This window comes from Aegilops tauschii, chromosome 7 (assembly GCF_002575655.3).
Source record: "Aegilops tauschii subsp. strangulata cultivar AL8/78 chromosome 7, Aet v6.0, whole genome shotgun sequence".
In the NCBI taxonomy this organism is placed as follows: Eukaryota; Viridiplantae; Streptophyta; class Magnoliopsida; order Poales; family Poaceae; genus Aegilops; species Aegilops tauschii.
The window spans coordinates 630,798,428-630,822,729 of record NC_053041.3 but is presented as its reverse complement, the minus strand read 5'-3'; the positions used below and the strand labels follow the sequence as shown (position 1 = coordinate 630,822,729).

General features: G+C 42.1%; 1 protein-coding gene across 2 annotated transcripts; it reads right to left on the bottom strand.

Annotated features, from left to right (window-relative positions):
- Nucleotides 1-3,311: 3,311 nt before the first annotated feature.
- Nucleotides 3,312-10,463, bottom strand: LOC109771830 (uncharacterized). Of its 2 annotated transcripts, none has more exons than XM_020330520.4 (8): nt 10,251-10,463; nt 9,262-9,346; nt 9,112-9,180; nt 8,010-8,122; nt 6,501-6,612; nt 6,261-6,404; nt 3,902-4,076; nt 3,312-3,649 (listed from the first exon to the last, which is right to left on the bottom strand). In XM_020330520.4, the coding sequence occupies exons 1-8, from the start codon at nt 10,300-10,302 to the stop codon at nt 3,503-3,505; spliced, it is 897 nt and encodes a 298-aa protein (XP_020186109.1). In that variant the 5' UTR covers nt 10,303-10,463; the 3' UTR covers nt 3,312-3,502. The 2 variants fall into 2 exon arrangements, with proteins under 2 accessions (XP_020186109.1, XP_020186112.1); XM_020330523.3 differs by having other exon boundaries at nt 9,262-9,397; nt 10,251-10,367.
- Between the last annotated feature and the right edge of the window lie 13,839 nt (nt 10,464-24,302).

Genomic DNA, 24,302 nt, shown 5'->3' with positions numbered 1-24,302 from the left:
GGAACGTATAGCTATGGAAGGCGGGTTGATCGCTCGATAGGTGTGGCCGTGTATATATAAGTGGAGAGCCTATAGCTTCATGGTTGTCCTTGTCCAACTCGTGTCCTACCCGACCACGTTCTCGTGGAGTAGTATACGTACGTACTACTATTAGAGTTAACCACGTTTCTGTGTAGTAGTAGTAGTAGTACTCTGATCGATCTAACGCAGAGTCAGTTTGGCTTTACGTTTGTTGCCTGGAAAACACCTGATCTCAGTCGTGGAACACAGCGTTCCCAGATTTTTTTTTACCTGCCTTTGTACGTGTGTGGTCACCCTACTATCATTTTTCACTTCCACCACGTCACATGCTACTCCCTCCGTTCCTAAATACTTTGGAGTGATCCAAACGCTCTTATATTTCTTTACGAAGGGAGTATAAGTTTTTTTTGGAGATTTTAATAAAAACTACATACGAATGCATATAGACTTTTAGAGTGTAGATTCATTCATTTTGCTCTGTATGTAGTCCATAGTGGAATATCTAAAAAAGACTTACATTTAGGAACAGGGGGAGTAATTTGTTGACATGTGGTTGCAATCTGGAAGTCCCTACAAGTCTTAGGCGGCGTTGTTGCAAACCCGGACACAGCGCACCATGCTGCTAGGGCTAATCACCGATGTTGCAAGGCTCACTGTCGTTGCTGCAAGTTGAAATGTGTGACATTGCAATGTAGTAGTCGCTATGGCACCATGGGACACTGCGAGAGTTGACCACCATTGCAATGCAGTCTATTGCTGCTGCAACTTTGGATGATGAGCACATCCTATGAGGTGTCTTTCAACTTGATGTTGAATTGCATTTACTGACTAAGGATCTAATTTCCTCTGTCTCCGCGGAAGCATGTGAGAAATTATATCTCGTGCAGTCAGATTTCTCCCCTTCTTGCTCTCATTTGGGAGAACAGTGGTTTATTAGGTACCTCCACTTTCTCTAACATTTTACTGCAAGAATATAAAATTTAGTGACACCTTTGTCATCAGTAAATGTATGTGGCAAATTTGCAATTTGTTGCAAATATATGATTATCTAAACTTCTACTTCAGATTCTTAAGTATGTGGTCATAAAGACTGAATCCTAATGACTCTTTGCGGTACTAATCTCCCCCTAATGCCATAAAATGTTCTTATTGCCGATGGATCAACGTACGGACCGATAATAACTCCCCAGATTTAGGGCTCAATTTATTTATGATGGACGGATAAATGGTTATTCCTCACATAGATCCCTAATTCGTTGTGATGGCCCATTGATGTACGTTGGAGTGGTGATATCGGTATGTAACCAAATTATCGCAGATGGAAAATACTTTGTTGATCTTCACATACTTATACTACAAGGGGAAAATAGTATGATATGCAGTTGGAATGATTTAGATCATACTTACAGTGTGTAAGGACGTATCTGTCAATCAAGAGGCTGCTAAATTACAATTCTACAAGAGTGGTCATGTAACTAATATTTGTATCTTTGATAAGATATCTAACTAAATCATTCTGGGTATGTACATAAAGTACTAAATATAATCAAACTTTGCTCTTGAAATGAGTTCATTGATGTTGTCCATATCCTGTGTTCAGGAGAATTTGCTCTTACTTTGATAAGCTGAGAAATTAATTTAATAAGATCATGCACGGTTGTGTGCGATAAGAGACACACATGAAATCATTTTATAAATGTTTCTAAGAGTACCATGAAGTATCTTAATAATCCCATATAATGGTTAAGTAATCCACATATATCTTCTAAGTGTGATCACAGAAGAATGAATGGCTCCTTTGAAATTTTAAGGTGAGATTGCCTTAAAATCGATTTCCTATGACACATGTGGTGCACATAAAATCTGATAATTTTAGGGAATTTTGCAACTTAGTAATTTGTGACCAATAGAATTGTCAATAATTTTCTAATCGTCCCCAAAACAAGGATGGATAGGGCTATCAAGTCAAATTAATTTATTAAAATTTAGAAAATTATTTTGTACGAAACAATAGTAAGTATGAATTGATTCATACATTCAAAAATTATCAAATATCATGTCCGAAAAATAGGATATTGGACATCGCACTACATCTAGTTGTACAAGTTCAGGCCAAAGATATTTTGGGAATAAAAAACGGAGATTACATGAGGTCTCCGATATTACTGAAATTTATATTACGTAAACATATCATCGGTGCAAAGGAATTCACCACCATTTTATTGCACTAGAATTTTTGGTTCTCCTTCTGATGAATATTTGAGAACAATCATTTACCAGAATAGTTTTTGGTTATAAGTTTGCAAATTTTCAAATTTATTCCAATGAACTTCTTTTCCTTTTTAATAAATTTGTGGTGTGGTTTGACCATATGTTTGAGGGTTTGGTAATCATAGGTACGATATTTGTATAACCACACATTTGACAAACTTGAGAGTTGTCTTTGTGATCGTTTGAAAACGATTTATTCCCTATTAAGAGGTAATTTTGTCTTTAGTTGTCTTTTGGCCACCACTTTACTGTGAAGTCCTCATGGCTATATTTCGTTGCCGCTGACTTGCATAGTATTGTACCAACAAGATTTTCAAACGATGGTATAGCACCTGTGGGGTGAGTCTGATGATTTTAAGAAATTCCATGTTCCTTCATCATGAAAAATGGTAGTATCATCATAAGAGGATGTAAAGTGTGTTAAGGGCTTTTGAGCCAGATCTACATATTAAAATATTTGACCATTGGATCTCAACTTGAAGTTGATTAAAACGACAGAATTGTGAGCCGCGATAGACTTGAGGTCTTGAAAACGGCGAACGTGGGAACGAACCAAACAACACCTACACCACGGGACACCGTGAGGGTTGACCACCATTGGAATGTGGTTTATTGCTACTGCAACATGGGACATGTAACACTACAAGGGTCGACCAGCGTTGCAATGTGACATGTCATTGCTGCAACACGGGATGTATGATGATACAAGGGGTCGACCGGCATTGCAATGTGATATGTCGTTGCTGCAACACGGGATGCATGACGATACAAGGGGTCAACCGCTGTTGATGCAAGTAGGATGCTAGATGTTGCAAGGTCAGCCCCATTGCAGCAGGCGAGAACAATGCTGCAAAGGCAAGACGCGGGACACTACAAGGGTCAACCGTAGCAGGATGCACGATGCTGCAATGGCCGGCACTGCTGCTGCAACGGTTTTGAACATCAAATGTTTTCATAATTTTGTAGAACCTTTATCATGGGTTTGAACGTTTTCTTTTTGCTGGAGCTTACTAGGAAGATACACACAAGAACATCCAGAAATATATTGTTCTCTTGTTTCACAGAATCCTGGTGCCGCCAGAGCAGCAACTATTGGACTTCAACCAGAGCTTGTTATTATTACAAAGTTCGACAGAAAGCTACGGTGATTGCAAGCCAACAGCCATGCTACAGCATGTTACACCAGGGTACCCAGCAAACCACGTTTTGCTCAATCTTTACCCACTTCTCCAGGAGTGTCCACCTTGGCCACAGCGGATGCGTAGCTGACGCTGCTGTCCCTCGTGGTCTTGCATTGGCTCGACTGCTCGTAGCGAACAAACCCGACCTTAATCTTCGTCGAGCAGTGTTTCAACATCTAACACAATAGAATGTGCACAAGGTGGATTAAGTAAATCCTTAAAAGAAAAGGATAAATATTACTCCCTCCGTTCCTAAATATAAGTCTTTTTAGAGATTCCAATATGGACTACATACGGAGCAAAATGAGTGAATCTACACTCTAAACTACGTCTATATACATCCGTGTGTAATCCATATAGAAATCTCTAAAAGACTTGTATTTCTGCACGGAGGGAGTAGTTAGATCATCAATGAGTTGCGCACTTACATGAAGAAGGACGCTGATGGGATGGCGTCCACATATGGTGTTCTCGTACTCCTCGAGATACTGTTTGAACGCATCGGGGTCACCAGTCTCTATGATCTCCATGCCCAAGCGGTCCAACGCCTCGATTGATTTGTGAATGGCACCATGCTTCTTGTCATAGTATGTATAACTAAACCTGTTGTGGCAATGAGACGAAACGGACACGATCATTTACATTACCTGATGCCCAAGCGACAGCAGCAAACATAACTGGAAGAGTATAAAATTTAGTGAACGTGGGGTATACAATACCCCGGTGCACTAGGTGACATATCAAGTGCACTCGCCCCTTCAAATCATATCATACACCTTTCCTAATCCGGGATATCAGATCATATTTCTATGCTCTGGAACGAGGTACATAATTTCTGTACAAAGTATGCTAAACCCACCATCCTCTAAAATTCCGAACAAATGGATTATGTATTCGCCTTCCTGCACCATCCAACCTATGTCAGCATGCTCCATATGCAGGCAAGCTAGCCTTATAAGAATTTTCCGTGATGCCCTAACCTCACTCAGGCCTTCTACTCTACTCAACCTTGGCTGATGAAGGCCACGTGATAATTGACAAAGCAAGGGAGATCGATATAGACAATGAAAGGATGTCAATATTGTCAGACAGCAGAAGTCAGGCAGCACAAGCAGAAGGAAAAGGTCGGCATGATCAGGCCACAGCGGACCGTAGATAATTTAAGCAGGGAAAGGGAGAAAATCAAGAGATAGGACAGGAGACTAAACAAAGCCTTTAGAACCTTCAATTTCAGTAAATGACGTGACCATTTGGACAGAAGTGGCGTACATAGCTATCCCCTGAAGATAGATCTACTATTTGGATTTTGGGATGTAGGGGCTTAACGCAACAGGAGATAGCAAGTGATAGTTATGTTTTCATAAAATGGTTTTTGAATGGTGGGTAGATCAACCAGCCGGCTCAAGATTGGTTCAATACATGACGATTTTACCATAACCAAAGCATGTTGGTCCTCGTACATTGCCAGAGCATTTATGCTAAACAAAGCGATCGATAGACAAGATTATACACCTGTAAGCGCAAGCATTGCAACAACATGAATACTGGTAATACAATAAGATTTTACTCGGTCAGTGAGGGGCTTAAATGATAGGCCTGAATGTATGTGGATCATATGACCAAATCCTTCGTTATCAAGAAAATTCTATCTCCTGACATGGATTCAAATTCATCTTGAACATACTCAATGTTGTATCTGAATTTGCACTTATGACTTAGAAATCGATCCCTCTCTAGACCATTTGCAGTTAAACTAAACATGATATGTTAAACAAGTCAGGATATCAGACACATGTTCAATCTAATAAGAGTTGACATGCAGAACAGGGTTAATGGCTATTCTTGTATTAAGGCATCCTTTACTACGTAGAATAGTACCCTTCAGCAAATACTTCAGATCAGAAGACTCAAACATAAATTGTGGCACACTTGAGGCCATACAGTTTTTTCTCTCTCTGAAGAACTATTGAGTCGTCGGCTTTGTGTTATAATAAGTTCATTGTTCACGTGTCTTGACATAGATTCAGTAACAAATTTCAAGCCAAACTTTGCACGCAAACTATTCTGCATTTCTATATGGGAAGAGCTTTTGGTTCGCAAAATACGCCAAATACTGTTTTTTAGTTACTATTGCTGAAGAACATATGACCAAAGATTGATGGTGCTTTCGTCCAAAACTCTGGTAGAGGAGGCTGGGGGCAACTGGCCAGGACAGCAGTAGAGATCATGTATGTGCTACAGCTGGACCTATTGATCATATCTCATATACGCCATACAGCTAGCTGGGCAGCAGGAAGTGGGGAGTGCAAAATTTGCTACAGACTACCTTAACCAGAAGCAAGAGCTCGAGTCGCACAAATATGAACATTCCAAACTGGGAACACTCTGTTTCGACGGGCAAAGTTTCTATTATCTACTTCCTTTATTGAGTAATAATGTTTCATCCATGGGATTCTAATAAACCTGCCCATGCTTCAGCAACAACCGACAATAGGTGCCGGAGCTATCCTAGATGACAATATCTTATGGGCAGAGGGCTATCGAATGATGTGCTCGTTTGGTAGCCAGCAATTTAGCCGTGCTTTAAAGAAATACATGTGCTTCATTAAAAAAAAGGTAACACTGGAAGATTATGGAAATTTGCTCAAGCTGCAGATTATGTGGTTAGCATGTGCCTTGTATTAGGTTCATTTATTCTATACCGACAAGGTATGTACAGTAATGACACACTTGACATTTCATTGCAAAATAAACAAAATCACAATAATCAGACATTAAATCACTTACCGAGATCCCCAGTGGCAAAAGTCTGAGGAGACAGAAAAAAAGTTCTTTGGATCATCCACATATTTAGCGAGCAACTGCCCATACATGGCTTCATTTTGGGAGTTGACGGCACCAACAAGGATAGGTACAACTTTTACATTATGTCTGCCAGGTCATGAAAAAGAATTATGAGTGTAGGATCCATATTTTATTCAAAAAGAAATACAAGATGGATACAAGCTTTAACAACAAAGTAATTACCCCTGAAATACTTTAGAAAGGTAAGGCAAATGCATTTCCATGCTATGTTCAGCCTCATCCACATTAAGGTCCATAAATTCAAATTTTCCGGTAGCTTTGAGTTCCTCGATAACTGAAAAACAGTAATGTAAGAATGTATGTCTAAAGTTCAGAAAGAGCTAAACAAGACAGAATGATCTGACTGAAAAGGAGAACTCATAGTGTGTTATTAAGATCTACCAACAGGTAGAGATGTCAGATAGCTCAGGGTCGACATGCAATTCTAGCGTCTAGACTGAAAATCCAAAGAAATAAAATTGAAAATTAGAAATAAAACAGATTTTGGGTGCATTCATGGAAAACAAGAAAATTATTTCTGCCCATGGGTTTGGAAATATTTCTTTGTTTTTCAGAATATTTATGATTTTTCTTTTTCGTAAATTCTTGACATTTTTCCCATCCATAACATTCTCATTTTCCATAACTTATTAATAATATTTTTCATGATTTATCATTATTTGTTTCTGTTATTTTTCCTGATTTTTCTTTGCATGTATTTTTTTTCAAAAACAATTGTTGGCTGTGTCACCAAATGTGTGGAACGACTACCATGTCATCCATCAAACCGCTTCTGGTCGGGAAAGGGACCCAAATTGTTTTGTTTAAAAAGTTGAGGGATCGTGTTAGTATTATTTAAGTTGAGGACTAAACTTGTTTTGGGGAATAGTGGATGGATAAAAAATGTACATCTCATCAGTAAAATAAATGAGATTGAACTTACAAACAGATCACACAAGAAGCGAACCAGACTTCTTTCTTTTTGCGTGAAGAAATGTAGGGAAGACCACTATTGCGTCATTATAATTTTTTAAATAGGGTGGTATGTACAATGAAGGCGAACAGTGGAGGAAGCGGAAGAGGGATAAGATTGCAAAGTATTTTCTGAACATCCTCAAGCAATGAAATATACAAACATTGTGCGACTATTAAGGTAAAGACTCCACTGCTGCATGCCTTCTTTCAAGCTGGGTTTAGCCGTATATAGTGTATGAAAAGTATTTTCTGAACATCCTCAAGCAATGAAATATACAAACATTGTGCGACTATTAAGGTAACAAATCTAACAAAAAGCGGGGAGCAAGTGTAAGTATAATATGTGGGGCCGACTTGTTTTCTTTTATTTGACGAAATTCTCAGAAGGGGGGGGGGGGAGTTGATGGCCCAGATAAAACCAGTGAGAAGGGCAGGCAGCAATTCAACCTGTCAGCTCTTCCCACTGATTTTACTGATGAGGTAGATTCAGGCTAGCATACACGTCGCAACACATCAGCTCGATACCACCCGTGATTGGATCAAGGTTGAAGTCTGGACGGTTACAACAAATTGAAGTTCAAATCCAGATTAGAAAGTGAGCTTTTGACCAAGTTTAGGGTTGAAAAGTGGACTTTTCCAGATTAGAAATTCACATGGAAAGGTTGATATGAATATTAAAGAAATAACTTAGGCATCTTAATTTTGTAAGCATGATACCTTCCAGGTCTACTGGTAAATCCCCAATCGGGGTGCTATAAACAGTAGCTCTTGACAGAGCACATTTTGGAGTATAGTAGTGATGAGATGGGCCGAGCAGAAACACCCGAGAACTGATTCACATGAAGAAAATTAGGAATTAGATACTGAACAGGATTAAGGAAAAAATGTGAGGAAAGAAGCCAGTTATAAGAATGGAACTAGAAGATTGTCCTTTGTAGCATGTAGGGTGGGAATAACAAATATTAAGGGTACACGTTTGGCAGAACAAAAGTAGCTTACCAGTGATGTGGTTAGCATCAGTTTAGATTTATAGTTGGACCCATGCTTTTAAATTATGCACAATGTACAGCGTAAAAATCTGATGAATTAATTATTTTAACTTATTAATTTGTGTTACTTTATCAGGTAAGGTATGATATCTTTTGTAAATATGTTATGTCGACTTACTTTTCTAGTGACCTTTTATAATTCTAAAGAGTTCATTATAATGTTTCTAGCTTAGAATTGTTAGAAAGCAAAAAATCACTTTTATGGATTTTTTTTAGTTTACTATTGAGAAGTATACTATGCATTATATTTGGTTATAATGGACAAAAGTGCATCATATTATACAGTTTACACATATAGTTCTTATGCCTGCATATAATGGTGCTTTCTACTACTCATGTATAATGGAGTACTTATCTAGCCATGTCAAACCAACAAACAAACTAACAAGTAAATATCATACAGTACTATATAGGAACACATGGTAGAGTGAAACATTTGGATAATTATTTAGGGCTCAACTAGAAACAGGATGATGGTTTGGAAACTAAGGCCGTCAATGCATACGTCACTCACATATATCAATGAGTGGAGAACTTCAGGTTGACAAAATGTAAAAGTCATCACTTAAATGAATGGCCATCAACACGTTAGTTATGGACGAGAATTTAGTCATTTACATACACAAACATGGTACTTATACTTGACAGAACCCACAGTATAATGAATACAAAAAGAGCAGTCAGTTGCCATTAGAACTGTAAACATCATGATAAAGCATATTTGTTTGTTTTTAGCAAAGAAAACAAGAGCCACAAATTGCTTAACTCACATGTTAGTTGGATCAATGTTGCCAAAAGCATAAGCTGCACAGCGCCCCGAGTATGAATAGCCAGCATGGCTGCAAGGAAAGAAAAGCTTGTTGGTATTATAGAACAGACATGAACAGAATTCCACCTCCATACAATAAACAGCAACTTACGGTGCAATTACGGCCCTAACATCAGGTGACTTGGTGAGAGCAGCAGCCGAAAGCCAGCCATCAAGTTCGTCTTCCAGCTTGCTGGCTAATTGTGAACATGGAGCAGCACATGATTTAGCCATTTAGGATATGAGAACTAGAAAGAAGAGGAATTAATGGTCAAGATCCGTGCATGTTTACTGCAAGTTGCTATGGGCATATACTTATTGCCGAGAATAAGTGCATATTATGGATATCATGTTGAAAAAGGTTGGAAGTAAATCTAAAGTTTGGAAGCTCATGATTCAACTCAAAACAAAGTAAACGGCTTCTGAATATTCCGGCAAAACGTCATGCCGTTCTATAACGAAACGCAACTGTTCCAGCAGAATCAAACATGTCTGAGTATTCCCACATTTGGACAGAATCAACACGACGAAGCGAGCAGTGCCTGAAAGATGGCATGACAGTACAGTTTGACTATGTACTGTACCACACAAAAAATGCTACTGTAACATAATTCATACTCGGCAGATTTCTCTTCAGCTCCAACCTAGAGAGCACACTGCAGGTGGTTCCTATGTTTGCAATTGAATTCTGTAAACTGTAACACAATCCACCTGATTCCCGTGAATCTGATGAGAAAAATTTACGGCAGTTTCTGGACCTGCCACTACTCTGTTGCGTCATCTTAGTACCACGGAGGGAGAAACCACAAACGCTACTGAACACGAAGTCAACAGTGCGCACTTTCCCCACCTTAACAGGGCGCCGGTCCAATCCAATCCAATCCGAGGAGTGCCAGTAGAAATTCTGCCGACGCCAATACGCCCTACCAGGGTCCCCTAATCTCGCCCAGAAATCAGATCAAGCGCGCAGAAAAGATTCCACTTTTATCTCTCCCTCTCTCTGTAAATCTTTCTCCCCGAGAAAGAGAGGGACGGGCGGGATCCAGCAGAGTGGAAAAGGGTAGGGGGATCAGGGTGGGAGGTGGAAGATGGAGGGAGTACCGTTGTTGGTGTACCAGGAGCCGGCATGCGACGCCCTTCTCACGCGCTCCATCGTCGTCGGGGACGGAAGGAAGGAAGGGGATTCGATTGCGGTGGCTCTGTTCCTCGTCTGGGATGGTAGTAGACCTCTTTTGCTTTTTTTTTTTGAGACAAAAAAAAGACCTCTTTCTTTTTTTGAGAATCAAAAAAAAAGAGAGACCTCTTTCGTGTCCGGTGACGGGTTTGCTGTCCAAACTGGGCCCGTATGCTCCAATTTGTAGGTGAATTTGGGCCTTTTTACGGGCCAGAATTGCTGTGGACAATACATCCGGCCGGTTACAACTGCAACCGAAACGAGACCTTCTCGAGGAGCATGGCAGCAACTACTAGTTGGCGAGCTTGTCTCAAAAAAAAAAAAAAAACTAGTTGACGAGCACTCCTTCCGGAGCCTCCTAACGATCTTTTGAAAATGGGCTGAGAGCGCGTGCTCTCAGCCGCCTCCACGTGTTGCACTTTGGACGCTCTCTCCGGATTTTGTTTTTTTATTTTATTTTTTCTCACGTGTTTTTGGCTTTTTAAATGGATTTTTTTATTTTTTTTGACTTTTTGGTTTTCCACCTGTCTTCCTTAGCTTTTGGACAAAAATAATAATTTATTTCTTTCGCGAGTGGCACGGTTTTGCTTTCGCGAGAGGCACGGCCATGCCTCTAAGAAAATGAAAAAAATAATCACTTTTTCAGTTTTTTGTTCGCCAGAGGCATAGTTTTGCTTTCATGAGAGGCAAGGTTGTGCTTTCGGGCCGTGCCTCTCGGAAACGGAAACGTTCTCTAATTCTTTTTTCCTTCCGCGAGAGTCACGGTTTGCTTCCGCGAGAGGCACGGTTGTGCTTTCGCGAGAGACGTGGTCGTGCCTCTCGGAAAGGAAAAAAAAACATGCCCCCGATTCGGTTTTTTCATCCGGCTTTTTTGTCCTGTTTTTTTTCGTGAAAAAATGTCTATCAAAATCTATCAATATGAGATCTAGTTTTAAAGATCTCGACGTGAGGGTCCAATGATGAAAAGGGTTGGAGATTTGGACGCATGGTTAAAAAGATAAAAGGTTTTGAAAAAACGGATGTACGAAAAAAAAGGGGAAATGTCCAGGTTGCGACAAATGGCACGCATGCAGTGCACCACTTGTCGCAACCTAAGGTGATGGGAGTGATCTTTAAAGGAAGTACTCCTTAATTAGTGATTTAGGGGGAGCTCCTTTATGGAAAACCCTATACGCCGCTCTTGCAGGGTTGCACGAGCGAAAGCAGTGGGCCGGTCCAATTGCTAGTGAAGTTTTCTCTGTACAGCATATCTGCCGGTTTTGGGAACCATCTTGAAGGTTCCTGAACCGGGTTTTTTCTTGTTGGATTCAACTTCTGGGTTTTTTCGGTTTTCCTTTTTCCTGTCTTTATCATTTTTCCCGTTTCTTATTTTCTTTGTGATTCTTTTTATGTTTTCACAGAATTTCATAGAATTACAAAAAAAGTTTAGACATTCATATTTTGTTTGAAATTTCAAATTGTATTCACTTTTTTGAAAAAAAATTGGATTCAAATTTTTCTTCCCGGTTTTAAAAAATGGTTGGAATTTCAATATTATGTTAGTGTTTTCAAAATGTGCTCACCCCCTTTCAAATAAATTATTAACATTTTCCAAAAAAATAGAAATATGAAATTTGTTCATGTTTTTGAAAAACTACTCATGTTTTTGTATAGCATTTAGGCATTTTGTTCACATTTTCAAAATGTGTTCAAGTTTGTCAAATCTGCTCATGTTTTTATAAACTTTTCAGAATTTCAATATTTTTTTAATTTATCATGTTTTTCCTTTTTGTTGAAAATTTCATCTTCCAAAAATTGTTCGGAAATTTCAGAAAATGCCCGTGAGTTTTAAAAATTGTCCACAATGTTTGAAAAAACTGATCATGTTTTAGAACGAATGTCATTAATACAAAAAAAATCACATTTTCCAAGAATTGTTCGGGAAATTTATAAAAACTGCTCGGAAGGTTTTTGTTCAAAATTTGCAAATAATGTTCCCTTTTTCAAAAGTTGTTCACAAGTTTAAAAAAATTCATGTTTTCAAATTTTGTTCAAGAGTTTCAAAATATGTTCGCCCTTCAAATTTTTTCGAATTTTGAAAAATGTTCCCGTTTCAAGAAATCTTCATGATCTTAAAAAAAAAATGTTCCCGTTTCGAACCTGTGCAGGTTCTTTATGGTTGACACTACTGTAAGGTCATATATGACTGCTAGTTCAGATGGTAGTGGCACGTCGTGTATGGCACTAGCTCATCTGCAAGAATGCCCGTGAGAACATCTTTTTTTTATCTACAGTGCGCATTCGATGTTGGTCTCGATCTTCATGGGCCGGCACAGCCGTTGAGTCTCCTATGTGAAACGACAACTCTTTTCCGCAGAGAGCGGCGTATAGGAGCTCCCCTCCTATATGGCGCAGCACGCGCCAGGGAGTGGACGCACGCGCACAACCCGCTACCCCCGGGCGCCCATTCTAGGTTGGCCCGTGAGCGACAAAGGGGAGGCCCCTATTAAAAAATTCGGGATGTCGAAAACATTACAAAATTAAAACAAATGTGAATTTCAATAAATTTCTTGGAGCAAAAAAATGTCCTTTGTTTTGTATAAAATTTCAAGAATTTGATAAAATGTTCATGAATTTGGATATTGTTGAATATTTTTATCAGATGAACAAATTTGAATTTGATTACATTTTTCGAACTTGATGAACAAATTGTCAATTCAGGAACATTTTCATAAGAAAAAATGGGTGCAATTTTTGAAAAAGGATGAACTATTTTTGAATGTGATGAACATTTTTTAAAATTAAGGTGATCCTTTTTTGAATATGATGAATATTTTTAATAAGTTGAACATTTTGATTTTTAAACTTGATGAACAAATTCTAAATTGAAGAACACTTCCTGAAAATTAAATGAGCGTTTTGAAAACACTATGAACAGTTTTTACAATTATGGTGAACAAACTTTGAATATGATATAGAAATTTTGAATTTGATGAACATTTTTTGAATTAGATGAACATTTTTTCAATCAGATGAACATTTTTTGAATTCAGTGAACAAAAAAATGTTCAAGATACTAAAAATATCACAGAAACGGGAAAAGGAGAAATAAAGAAGAAAAAACAGAGATGAAGAAGCAATAAAAATATAAAAATAAAAATAAAAAACAAAACAGAAAAATAAACATAAAAGGAAAAATGGGGGACCTCGCGCCCCACATAGGCTGGCCCAGAAAGCACGCAGGGGAGCTGGGGGGTGCGCGCTATGGCAGCCATAGGGAGCACCCTACCCGCCATATAGTATCCGCCCTCCTCGAGAATAACTAACTGGGAGCTCTATTTGACGCATTTTACGTCAAACAGCCACGCGACGCACGCACGGACCCCCCGACTGGCCCGGCCCAATAGTGGGTGCTGTAGCGAGCGTGCGTTTGCATGTACAGTAGTGCAGCGATGTTAAAAACAAGGAAACACACGAGTCTTGCTAGGATTCAAACTCTGGACCTTCATCTTGTGTAGGAGAGCAGCTAACAAGGGGAGCTAACAAGCATTGGTTTCAAAAGGGGAGCATGCTAGTATAGGAATTACTTCCACTGCAGAATCCAGACAGGTTTTTGAATTTTTCCTAACTTTCCTTGAAAATGGTGATTTTTCTAAAAAAAATGAGCAATATTTGAAAATCTGACAATTTTTTAACTATTGGACAAATTTTCAAATTTTAAAAATAAAATAAATGGCGTGAACATTTCTCAACAGAAAGAAAATTTGAATTTCCTGAAAACACGAATATTTATTGAATTTTGAGGATTTGTTTGGACAATTGGAACAGTTTTGAAATGAGGAATCATTTTTTGAAATTCCCGAACATGTTTTAAAACATTGAACAATTATTGTTTATTTAGAAAAAAAAATTGATAATGGGAACTTTTTTGAAACTAATTTTTGAAAAGCATGATTTTTTATTGAAATTCCTGAACATTTTTTGAAAGCAAGAACATTATTTGAATTTGTGAGACAGTTTAATATTCTGGACTTTTTTCGATAATGGGAACATATTTTGAATTGTTGAACAATTATTGCAAAGCGAAACATTTTGTGAAATTCCTGAACATTTTTTGAAAACCCAAACATCATTTGAAAACAGGGACAAGTTTTTAATATTTTGAACAGTTTTTTAGAAAACATGAACATTTTTCTAAATTCCAAAATATTTTCTGAATTTTGAACAATATATGTGAACATGAACATATTTGAAATTTTGAAAAACACGAACTTTTAAGACTTCCATGCATCTTTAGTAATTATGAAACAATTTTTAAACATTTCTTTGCTTTCTTGAAAAATCGAAACATTTCGTTGTTCTTTGAAAAATTCTAGAAATTTTGTAAAAATGCAAACATGTTTTTGAAAAGAAATAAAACTTGAAAAAGTTAAAGAAAAAAACGAATCAAATGGAAAAGAAACAAAAAAGAAAAAAATAAAAGAAAAATAAATAGAAAAGCTGAAAAAGCGAAAAACTGTAAAAGAAACGGAAACCCGGTTTAGGGAACCTTCTAGAAGGTTCAAAAAACCAGAATGGCCAGTTCCTAAGCTATCTACATAAGTAAGCCAGCGGAAAAATCGTCGCTCGGTCGCTTGCCTCGTGCGAAGCGCCGGCAGTTTGCCGCAATGAGCGGCCAATAGAAAATTCCTAACTAACTGGAGGTTACTCACACACAAAAACTGGAGGATACCCTTGCGGGGACCTCACAGGGGTCACTTTGGGTGGTCTGGGCACGTTAAGTGGTATGTCCAACCACCGCACATATTGCATGTTGGCCGCTTTCTCTGAATTCATAAACAGGAAATTATGTATGCATTTTCGGTTTTTAGGTGTTTTTTCCAGGTTTTCAGTTTTTTCTATGTTTCGCAGAAAAAAAGTGCCTTTTCCTAGCTTATTAGTTGCTAAATAATGATAGAGTTCGTGGATTTCGGCATGACTTGTGCTAGAAAGTAGTATATATCGAGTGCCCTACCATAGAGCTGGCCCCCGCGTCGCTCCGCTCGGGGCGACACGGGAGGCGACGAAATCCCTAGCCGCCGGCCCCCTCCCCCCCTCGCCGCCGCCCGAGGAGGCCTCCGGCGAAGCCCGCGTGGTCGCCCAGGACGGTGGCGGCGAGGATCTGGCTGCTTCGCTCCTCGCGGAGGGCTTAGGGCGCCGAGGCAGCGGCCTCGGGTGGTGCGGCGGCGTCGTTTCTGCGGCGAGCGGTGTCGCAGGTGTTGTCCCCCGTCTCCTTGGTCGCGAGGGCGGCGAGTGACGGCGGGCGCTGGCGCCGTCGCAGCGGGGGCACGGCCTCCCTGTTCGCGTCTGGATCTGAAGGCGGCTTCCACTTCCCCTCAGAGCACTCCTCCTCGCCGGATCTGGTCGCCGGCGGCCTCTGGACGCCGGATCCGTGGTCGGTGGGGTTGCCTGGAGCTGCGGAACTGGACCGGGAGAAATCCCTGGCTGGTTCTCCGGACACGGCGTCGGCGACACAGGTAGGTGCCGTTTCCCTCCTCGGAGGCTTCGTCGAGGTTCGTTTCCTCTCCCTCCTGCTCCATGACCCGGGTGAAAACCCTTGTCTTTTCAAGACTGGACGGCAACGGCGCAACGTGCGTTGCCACCTTCTTGAAGGTGTCGTCTTGGGCATGATAGGAGTGTGCAGAGTGTTGTGAGGTGGGTGTCGGGTTGGATGCGTCAGCAGCGAGGGAGATGAAGCTTGGTGCTCTGTTTATGTAGCAGTGATGCTCTGCTTTGGATTGCTCGCCGGATCCTTGCTTGCTTGCTCGCCGGTTTGGCGCCATTCTTGGGCAAGGAGGGGATAGGGCTCCTCTCTTTTGCTAGCAGCAACTTGATGCGGTGGCTTGGGCACGGGATCCTATCCATACGGGCTTGATCTGCTTCCTGTAAGGTTGCTTCATCTTGCTCGTTGTTCGTTTGTTCAGTGTCAGTGCCTTCCCGCAGTTTTTCCCCTTGGTAGTTGTAGCAGTGACCTGCGGTGTGGCAATTCGTCTGGTTATCCTCATGCAACGCTGTGTCGGGTTGAGAATCTCCCATGGTGCCCGGCATCGTGTCCAATACTGGATCTAGGGTGAGCTTCTCCATCTTCCAGCGGTCCGGCGCCTTTCGAGCCAAGGCGAGGGGCAGGGGTCCCCTCTGGATTTGGAGAGGAGCGGATCGAACAAGGTGTCACCTTTCGGGGTAGATGAGGGCGCGACCATCGCTGGACTTTGTCTTCATATGAAGAACCCCTCCGTTTTGCTCAGCTTGATCTACTTCATTTGGTGGACTGCATCGACTTCTAGATAGTGCTTAGTTTGCTTATCCCTATAGGGCTTGTAGTCTTTGGTGCTTGTAAGCTGCTTCGGCAACACTATGTATCTGCTGTTTTTTTTCTGTTCTTGTTAGCGGCTTTTCGCAGTTGTTTAGTGGTTGTAACAATGGCCTTGTGTAATCCCTGGCCGGTTGATGGCTTTGTTAATTCAAAGTCGGGCTCCCCTTGAGCCTTCGTTCTAAAAAAAAATTCCCTACCATAGGAGTAACTAAGAGTGGTTCTAGTACGGATAGGAGTACCTATACTAGGAAAATGATAACAGAAAGAAAACGCTGCCACCTTAGCGAAAAATGATGATTTATGAAAACGCTGCCAAGGTAAGGAAAAATGATGGTCCATTTGTTTTGTGTACATTCTGCTATATGTAAAGTTGACCGATGCTTAGGGTTGACTTTTAGTCTGACGGGGCTCCTTGTGTGATAGATTGATGTTCTTGGAGGAAGGATCCCGACTATTGTCGTGGGGGTCGCTTCTCCTTCTTTTCCTTGTGCTAGACCTTTTGGGAATGCACTAGGGAAAGGAGGAGTAGCGACCCTCACCGATGGTCAAAATATTAGTGAGGGAGTGTCTACCATATATACACCAACAATATAATTACTAGTGTAGATCGATGTTCTTGAGGGAAGGATCCCGACAGTTGCCTTGCCGATCGCTTTTCCTTGTTCTCCTTGTGCTAGACCATTTGTTAATGCACTCGGGGAAGAAGTAGAAGTGACAATCACCGACAATCGAAATACTAGTGAGGGAGTGCGCACCATATACACGACCACTTGAGAGATGAGAGTTGTTTAAGGGAGACTCAACAGACCGATAGTCAACCCATGATGAATAATGATTTGTGTGTTAACTTTCTATTATTTTTTGTAGACTTTTAATCTTTCAATTATGAACACGACAAATTGATGACAACGATAGGATCCCCGAGTGCAATGGTTGTTCCAGCGACGGGGGTATGTGGGACAATCCTCACTTGCAAAATGATAGGTGCTTCTCCCTCACTCTTAAGGAGGCCTTCGAATATTTTATGGTATATAACTTCATCGACACGTATTTCTTCTTAATTAAGCATGTCTTAAGATTTTTACTTTATGTACTTCCCGTTTTTTATAATTCGACTAGTGCACCCCCTGCTATGCAAGACGGTATGTCCTAGAGAAGCTCTCTTTCGACGGCGTGTAAAAGTGGATACGAAGAAAGCTTACCTTAAGACCAAACATGGTTTCATGTTTTAGGCTAAGCTCTACAATGAAGTAGGCCACACACATTTTGGTTGTGCAAATTGGATAGGATTATGCAAGGCTTACAGATTTGAGAAGGGTACGAGAATAACATTCGATATTGGCATTCCTCGGTATGATCCAATCACTGGTCCTCAACATGATAAAGACATTTGAGTGGATCTGGACATGATTCCAATTCTACCTCCGTGTGAGTTTGTTAAACAAACTTGTTAAATAATCTATAGTCCTTATTTAAAAATGGCTGTTATTCACCCCTATTTAACTTGTTTATTTATAATTAACAACTTATTCTCTATCTTCAAGAAATACACAGAAGATAGTAGAAGAGACCTATTATACTGCTGGCTCAGAGCTAACTTGGGATGATAAGAATTCTCTTATTTCCTTTGTTAATGATGTTATGTCTTTTAAGAGCATCTATGGAGCTGGCCGAAATACTACAAGAAACGTACCACTGGTCCACAAGTTGAGCGATGCTATCATCCGTAGAAATATCATGGTAAGATTTTTTACTATTGTATCACTAGTACATCTTTTTCATACATTCTTCTTAAGTAAACTACATTACTAACTATGTTACTATGATGTTCGTCAACAGAAGCTCCCAAATGTTGTTGTGCCTCCGCTGATGGGTGTCGAAGATGAGATGACAATTGTTTGCCCTTTGAGGACCATTTTCAAATATACATACTTGACTGAACATCAACCAAATGGATGCCTCAAAATTGAAGGATGGGGGCAAATTGTGAATGAGCGCAGACCACAAATTGGTGACCGGTGGATCTCTATGCTTCATCATGGAGATGGAGGTTTTTTCTCTCTGTTTTATTCTATTTTACCTAAGAGAGAGGACTAGGTCATAGTACCTGTCATGTGCTCGAAAGTTATTTACCTAGGATGATAACAATCAGCTAGTAGTGGTTAACTTATGACGATGATAATGATGATGATGATGAGTTATTATATCACTACGATGTGATGAGTTATTATATCATTATGATGATAATGAGTTGTTATATCATTGCTAGTGTATAAAAATATGTATAATTGTTGTATAAGTACAACCTTAGTGTATATGAGGGTCTTTCTTAGCTTTTCGGCAACAAAAGACCCCCGCCGGAAAACGTGTGTTTTTTCGTGAGTGGCATGGTTTTTATTCCTCGAGAGGCAAGGTTTTACTTCCGCGAGAGGCACGGCCGTGCCTCTTGGAAACAAAAAAAATGCTTTTTCTAATTTTCTTGGGCCAACAAGTGCTCAAACAAGTACAAGAAGATAGGGCAGGACTTCGCTAACCAATCCGCTTTCATTTGTGGAAGGCATTTGCATGACAACTTCCTTTTGGTAAGGCAAGTGGCCCGGAAACTCCATGCTCGCAAGGAGGCAAGTGTTTTTCTCAAGTTGGACATCTCAAGAGCTTTCAATTCCCTCGCTTGGCCATTCCTTTTTGAGGTGTTGAGAAGTAAAGGCTTTGGGCACAAGTGGTGTGGGTGGATCTCCATACTTCTCAGGACGGCGTCTACCAAAGTGATCATGAATGGGATCCCAGGGCGTAGTTTTGTGCACGTGCAAGGGCTCAGGCAGGGGGACCCCATCTCGCCATTACTATTCGTGATTGCAATGGACGTGCTTTCTAGGATCATGATCAAGGCAGCGAACTACTTATCCGACATCGTAGCACTATCAATTTAGCGAGCAGTTGACGGTGGAGGGCGCCGTCCTGGTTAAGAGAGCTTTAGGTTGTCAACGAATTGAGACCATCCAAGAACAATGACGGGGTCCACTCAAGTCGTGTGCTGTTGGTTGGAGAATGGGGCGACCATCTAGAATGAACAATGGGTAGAAAATTCGGTATTGGCAGATAAAAGAAGACCGGGATCAGTGCGTGAGCGACAGGGCCAGAGGTTAAGGAGCAGTGATGCGGTAGCAAGTGCGTCCGGCCAGAAGCGAGGCGACACGTTAGCATGAAACAGGAGCGTGCGAACGCAGTCATTCAGAGTGCGAAGGACGCGTTCGGCTCGACCGTTCTGCTGTGAAGTATACGGGCAAGTGAGACAAAAAATTATGCCATGGTGCGACGAAAAAGTGCGGAAAGCAAGATTGTGGAACTCTTTTCCATTGTCAGTCTGAAGAGCAAGAATGGGACGCCCAAACTGCATGCTGACATAGGAGTAAAAAGCCGTCAGAGTGGAAAGTGCATCCGACTTTCGTCGCAAAGGAAAAGTCCACACATAATGAGAATAATCATCAAGGATAACCAGATAATATAAATAGCCTGAATTACTAGGAACTGGAGAGGTCCACACGTCGCTATGAATCAACTGAAAAGGAAAAGAAGCAACGGTGGTGGAGTTATTAAACGGAAGACGAACGTGTTTGCCAACACGGCAGGCATGACAAGTGTGATCCTCTATCTTATTACAACTGAAACAAAAACTCCTAAGAATATGACGAAGGGTGACGGGGTTGGGATAACCCAGACAAGAGTGCTAGAGATCAACGCCAGCGGAGAGTGCGACCGGTGCGGTGGTGGTGGAGGAAGGCGGATGCACCAGATAGAGCTCGTCGGGGCTGTCACATCGGTGAAGTACCATCCTAGTTCGAGTGTCCTTGACACAAAAACCAAGCTCGTCAAATTCAACAGTAACAGGATTTTCACGAGTGAAACAACGAACGGAAATAAGGTTCTTAATAAGATGAGGTGACACAAGTATGTTAGACAAAGATAAAGGCATGGAATTAGAAGGAAAAGAAGTGTGCCCAACGTGTGTAATAGGGAGGGTGGAACCGTCACCGACAATGATGCGGTGGGCGGTGGCGATGGGAGTGAAAGAGAAAAGATTAGCAGGATGAGCAAACCTGTGAGCAGTGGCCCCGTTGTCCATGTACCAATCACCAACTCTAGTGTAGTTGTTCGGCGTAGTGGCGGTGTGCATCGCGGCGAGAAGCGCCGGATCCCATGGCGCCGGTGGCAGCGCCGGCAGAGGTGAGGGAGACGCCATCGGGAAGCAGTAGCCGCCACTCAGCTGCGGCGGCGGGTACCCTCCATAGGGCTGCGGGGCCGCGTAGTACGCCTGATGCGCCGGAGGGCGCGACACGGGAAGAGTCGGCGTCGGGGCCCGTGGGACCGGCATGGTGTACTCATGAACGACACCGGTCCACGGGTTGTACCCGCTGGCCCACGGAGGAGGCGCCTGGGGTTGTTGCTGTCGACGAGGAGGGCCCGCGGCCTGCGGCTGCTGCTGGCCACCGTGCCGCCCTCCGCGGCGCCGATCAGCGGGTGGCGCGGGAGGGGCCGGCGCCCCGTACGGCTGCTGTGGCAAGGCCAGCAGCGGCGGCTGCTGCTGCGGCTGGTAGGGCGACGGGTGGCGCGGCGGTGGAGGGGCGGCGAGTGGTGGTGGTGGCCCGCAGCGTGTGGTGTCGGCGGCGATGGCGGTGTGGATGGCCCGCGCCTTGACCTGCTTCATCCGACTCTCCTCCAGCCGGAGGTAAGCCACAAACTTGGCGAAGGATGGCTCGAGAATGAGGGTGAGGTTCGCCGCGGCGTTGCCGAAGTCCTCGTTGAGGCCGGCGGTGAGCGTGCTGAGGAGGAGATCATCGTCAATCTTCGTGTCAATATCACAGAGCTTGTCAGCGAGAGTCTTGAGACGGCGACAATAGTCGTCGACGGAGGAGTTGTCCTGGTGGCATCCAAAAGACCCTTGTTGCAAAAGAACGCGACGTTGAAGACGATTGTCGGTGAAGGGCCCGTTCAGCTTGGTCCACACGGCGTGGGCGTCATCACCGTCTTGCACGTCCGTCTGAAACAGGTCCGACGAGATGGTGAGGGAGAACCGCCGGATGAGTGTCGGCAGCATAGGGAGGGTTGGCATCGGCGAACGGGTTGGAGGAGCCGGACGAGGTGACAGACGACATGGCGGTGGGGTGGTGGTGTGGCTAGGGTTAGGGTTGGATGAGGCGGCGGCGGCAGGGAGAGGTGCGGTGGCGGCTTCGGGTGGAGGGGAAGGGGTTGCGGCGGCTAGGAGGTGCGGCGGCGGCGACGGGAGGTGGTTGCGGCGGTGCTCGGATAGGGGCGGCGGCTGCAGGGGGATCGGGGCAGCGGCGGCAGGGAGTGGCGGGGCGGCGAGAGGGGGAAGCGGCGGCGGCGGCGCGATGGGAGGGGTGCGGCGGCGGCGGCGCGGAGGAGGGCGCGGCGGTGGAGCGAAAGCTAGGGTTGAAACCTAAAAACTGATACCATGTATGATAATGAAATTGCACGATGTATTACTCAGGTACAATCGCACGTATATATATGATGTACAACGATGGACCATGACCTTAACTATACAAAGAAATTAGGAGGTGGCCCCAATGCACAATGTCCACAACACATATACTCAGGCCCTGTTTGTTTAGTAAGTCCTAGGACTTTTTTAAGTCCCAACTTATAAGTCATAAGTCCCTACCTGTTTGTTTACATCGACTTATAAGTCCCGAGTCCCTGCCTGTTTGTTTACAGGGACTTATAAGTTGATAAAACACTTGTTCACATAACCCTTTTTCATACAAACGAATTACAGAATAGTGACAACCGAAACAACACTTGTTCATACAAACGATTAACACTTGTGGATAAGAACCAAAATAAGAGATAGTACATAACAACCGAGATAAAAGAAATTACATAAACGAACAACACTTATGAATATCATTGTTGTTTCAAGGACCACAACCCATCAGCGACCCAAGCTCTGAATTGATTCATAGCAGCACTGTCCATCTCATTTGTTGAATCATTTGTTGTGGTCGTTGGCATAGACAATGGTACATAGTTTTCATCTTGATCACACTTGTCGAACTCTATATCGGGCAGTTGACTTTGTCTAATAAAATTGTGCAGTGCAATGCAAGCCACAATGATTTTGCTTTGTTTATGCTGTGGATAACTAGGCAAGTGAAACAAAATCCTCCACTTGTTCTTCAAGACTCCAAAACACCTCTCGATGACATTTCTAAGTGAAGAATGGGTGAAATTGAAGTGTTCCTTTTTTCCTCTAGGCATTGTGCCATCACGGTACTCCTGGAAATGATAGGTTAAACCCTTGTATGGTGCAAGATAACCCGGTCTATTTGGGTACCCTGAGTCCACAAGATAAAACTTATTAGGTGGTGGTTTTGGAAACTTGTCACCAAATCTGGATCGTGCATCATTGAAGACCCTCATGTCATGCACTGATCCTGGCCAACCAGCTAGGACAAATGTGAATCTCATATCAAAGTCACACACACATATCACATTCTGACTCTTCTCCTTATGTCTATTCCTATGCTGGGCAGCAGTGGCAAGTGGTACCACAACTTGTATGTGTGTCCCATCTATTGCACCAATGCAATTATCCATAAATGGTGCATACTTTCTAGATCTTAATTTTGAATGCACAGTTCTGAATTGACGATCTACTGGCCTGATGATGTCTTTTGCAAGCTTGATCAGACATTCCAAAACCTTATCAAACTTCCTTACAATTGTCTCCAATGACCTAACAAATCTGTTTTCTGCTTGTCTTACAGATTGAGGGGAACCTACTATCCAAAGAAATAGGCCTAGAGACTCAACTGATGACATTTTTTTGGTGGACTTCAAACCATAGGAATCAACAAGCACACTATGCAATTTCTCAAACACTGGTCTGTGCATTCTAAACATGTTGTAACAAGCAGTTTCGTTGCCTAGTGTTGTCATAACCCAATCATACCCAGACTATATTGGTACTCTTCTAGCTCCTTTGTTACCGTAAGAGTCCAAGTAGTACATACCAATCATGCAGGCCATCTGCATCATTCTTCTCTTCCTTTTTTGGTGCATGAACAACATCAGTGCTTCATCATCACTGCTGCTCCCATCATCACTGCTGATTCCATCAACAGTACTGTCATCATCCTGAAACATGCAAACATTAGTACAACTTCTTCATCATCCACCACCTCTTGAACTTGAAAACATTAGTACATGCATGAAAAAGGACACACAGTAACATGCAATGATCATTTAACAAGGTCACACAGTACATGTCCATTACATATATTAGAAAAAGGACAAACAAGATCACTACTACACTAGGACAGCTTCTTCATCATGCACCATCTCTTCAACCAAGTCAGTCTAGCCTGATCACTTGAAATGTTCTGAAATATGACTCTGTTTGCCTCATCTGCAAACAGTTGAGTTGCCATCAAGTACTCAACACTTGTTTCTTCTGCACCACATTGAACTGCCAACAGTTGACAATGAGTAATGGATTCCTTAGTGTTGCTTGCTTTCTTCTCTTTTGCCTTGTCCTTTGCTTCCTGTCTTTTGTTTGCATATTCAGTGATCATGTCAGAAGTGTTCTCACTAGTCATAGTATTGATGAGCCCTGTCATTAGTTTCA

Coding starts and splice junctions, on each gene's coding strand:
- LOC109771830 (XM_020330520.4), bottom strand. CDS start 10,302: ATGGAGCGCGTGAGAAGGGCGTCGCATGCCGGCTCCTGGTACACCAAC. Junction 6,613..8,009: donor TTTACCAGTAGACCTGGAAG/GTATCATGCTTA, acceptor ACTGTTTTTCAG/TTATCGAGGAACTCAAAGCT. Junction 6,405..6,500: donor CTTTCTAAAGTATTTCAGGG/GTAATTACTTTG, acceptor ATGACCTGGCAG/ACATAATGTAAAAGTTGTAC.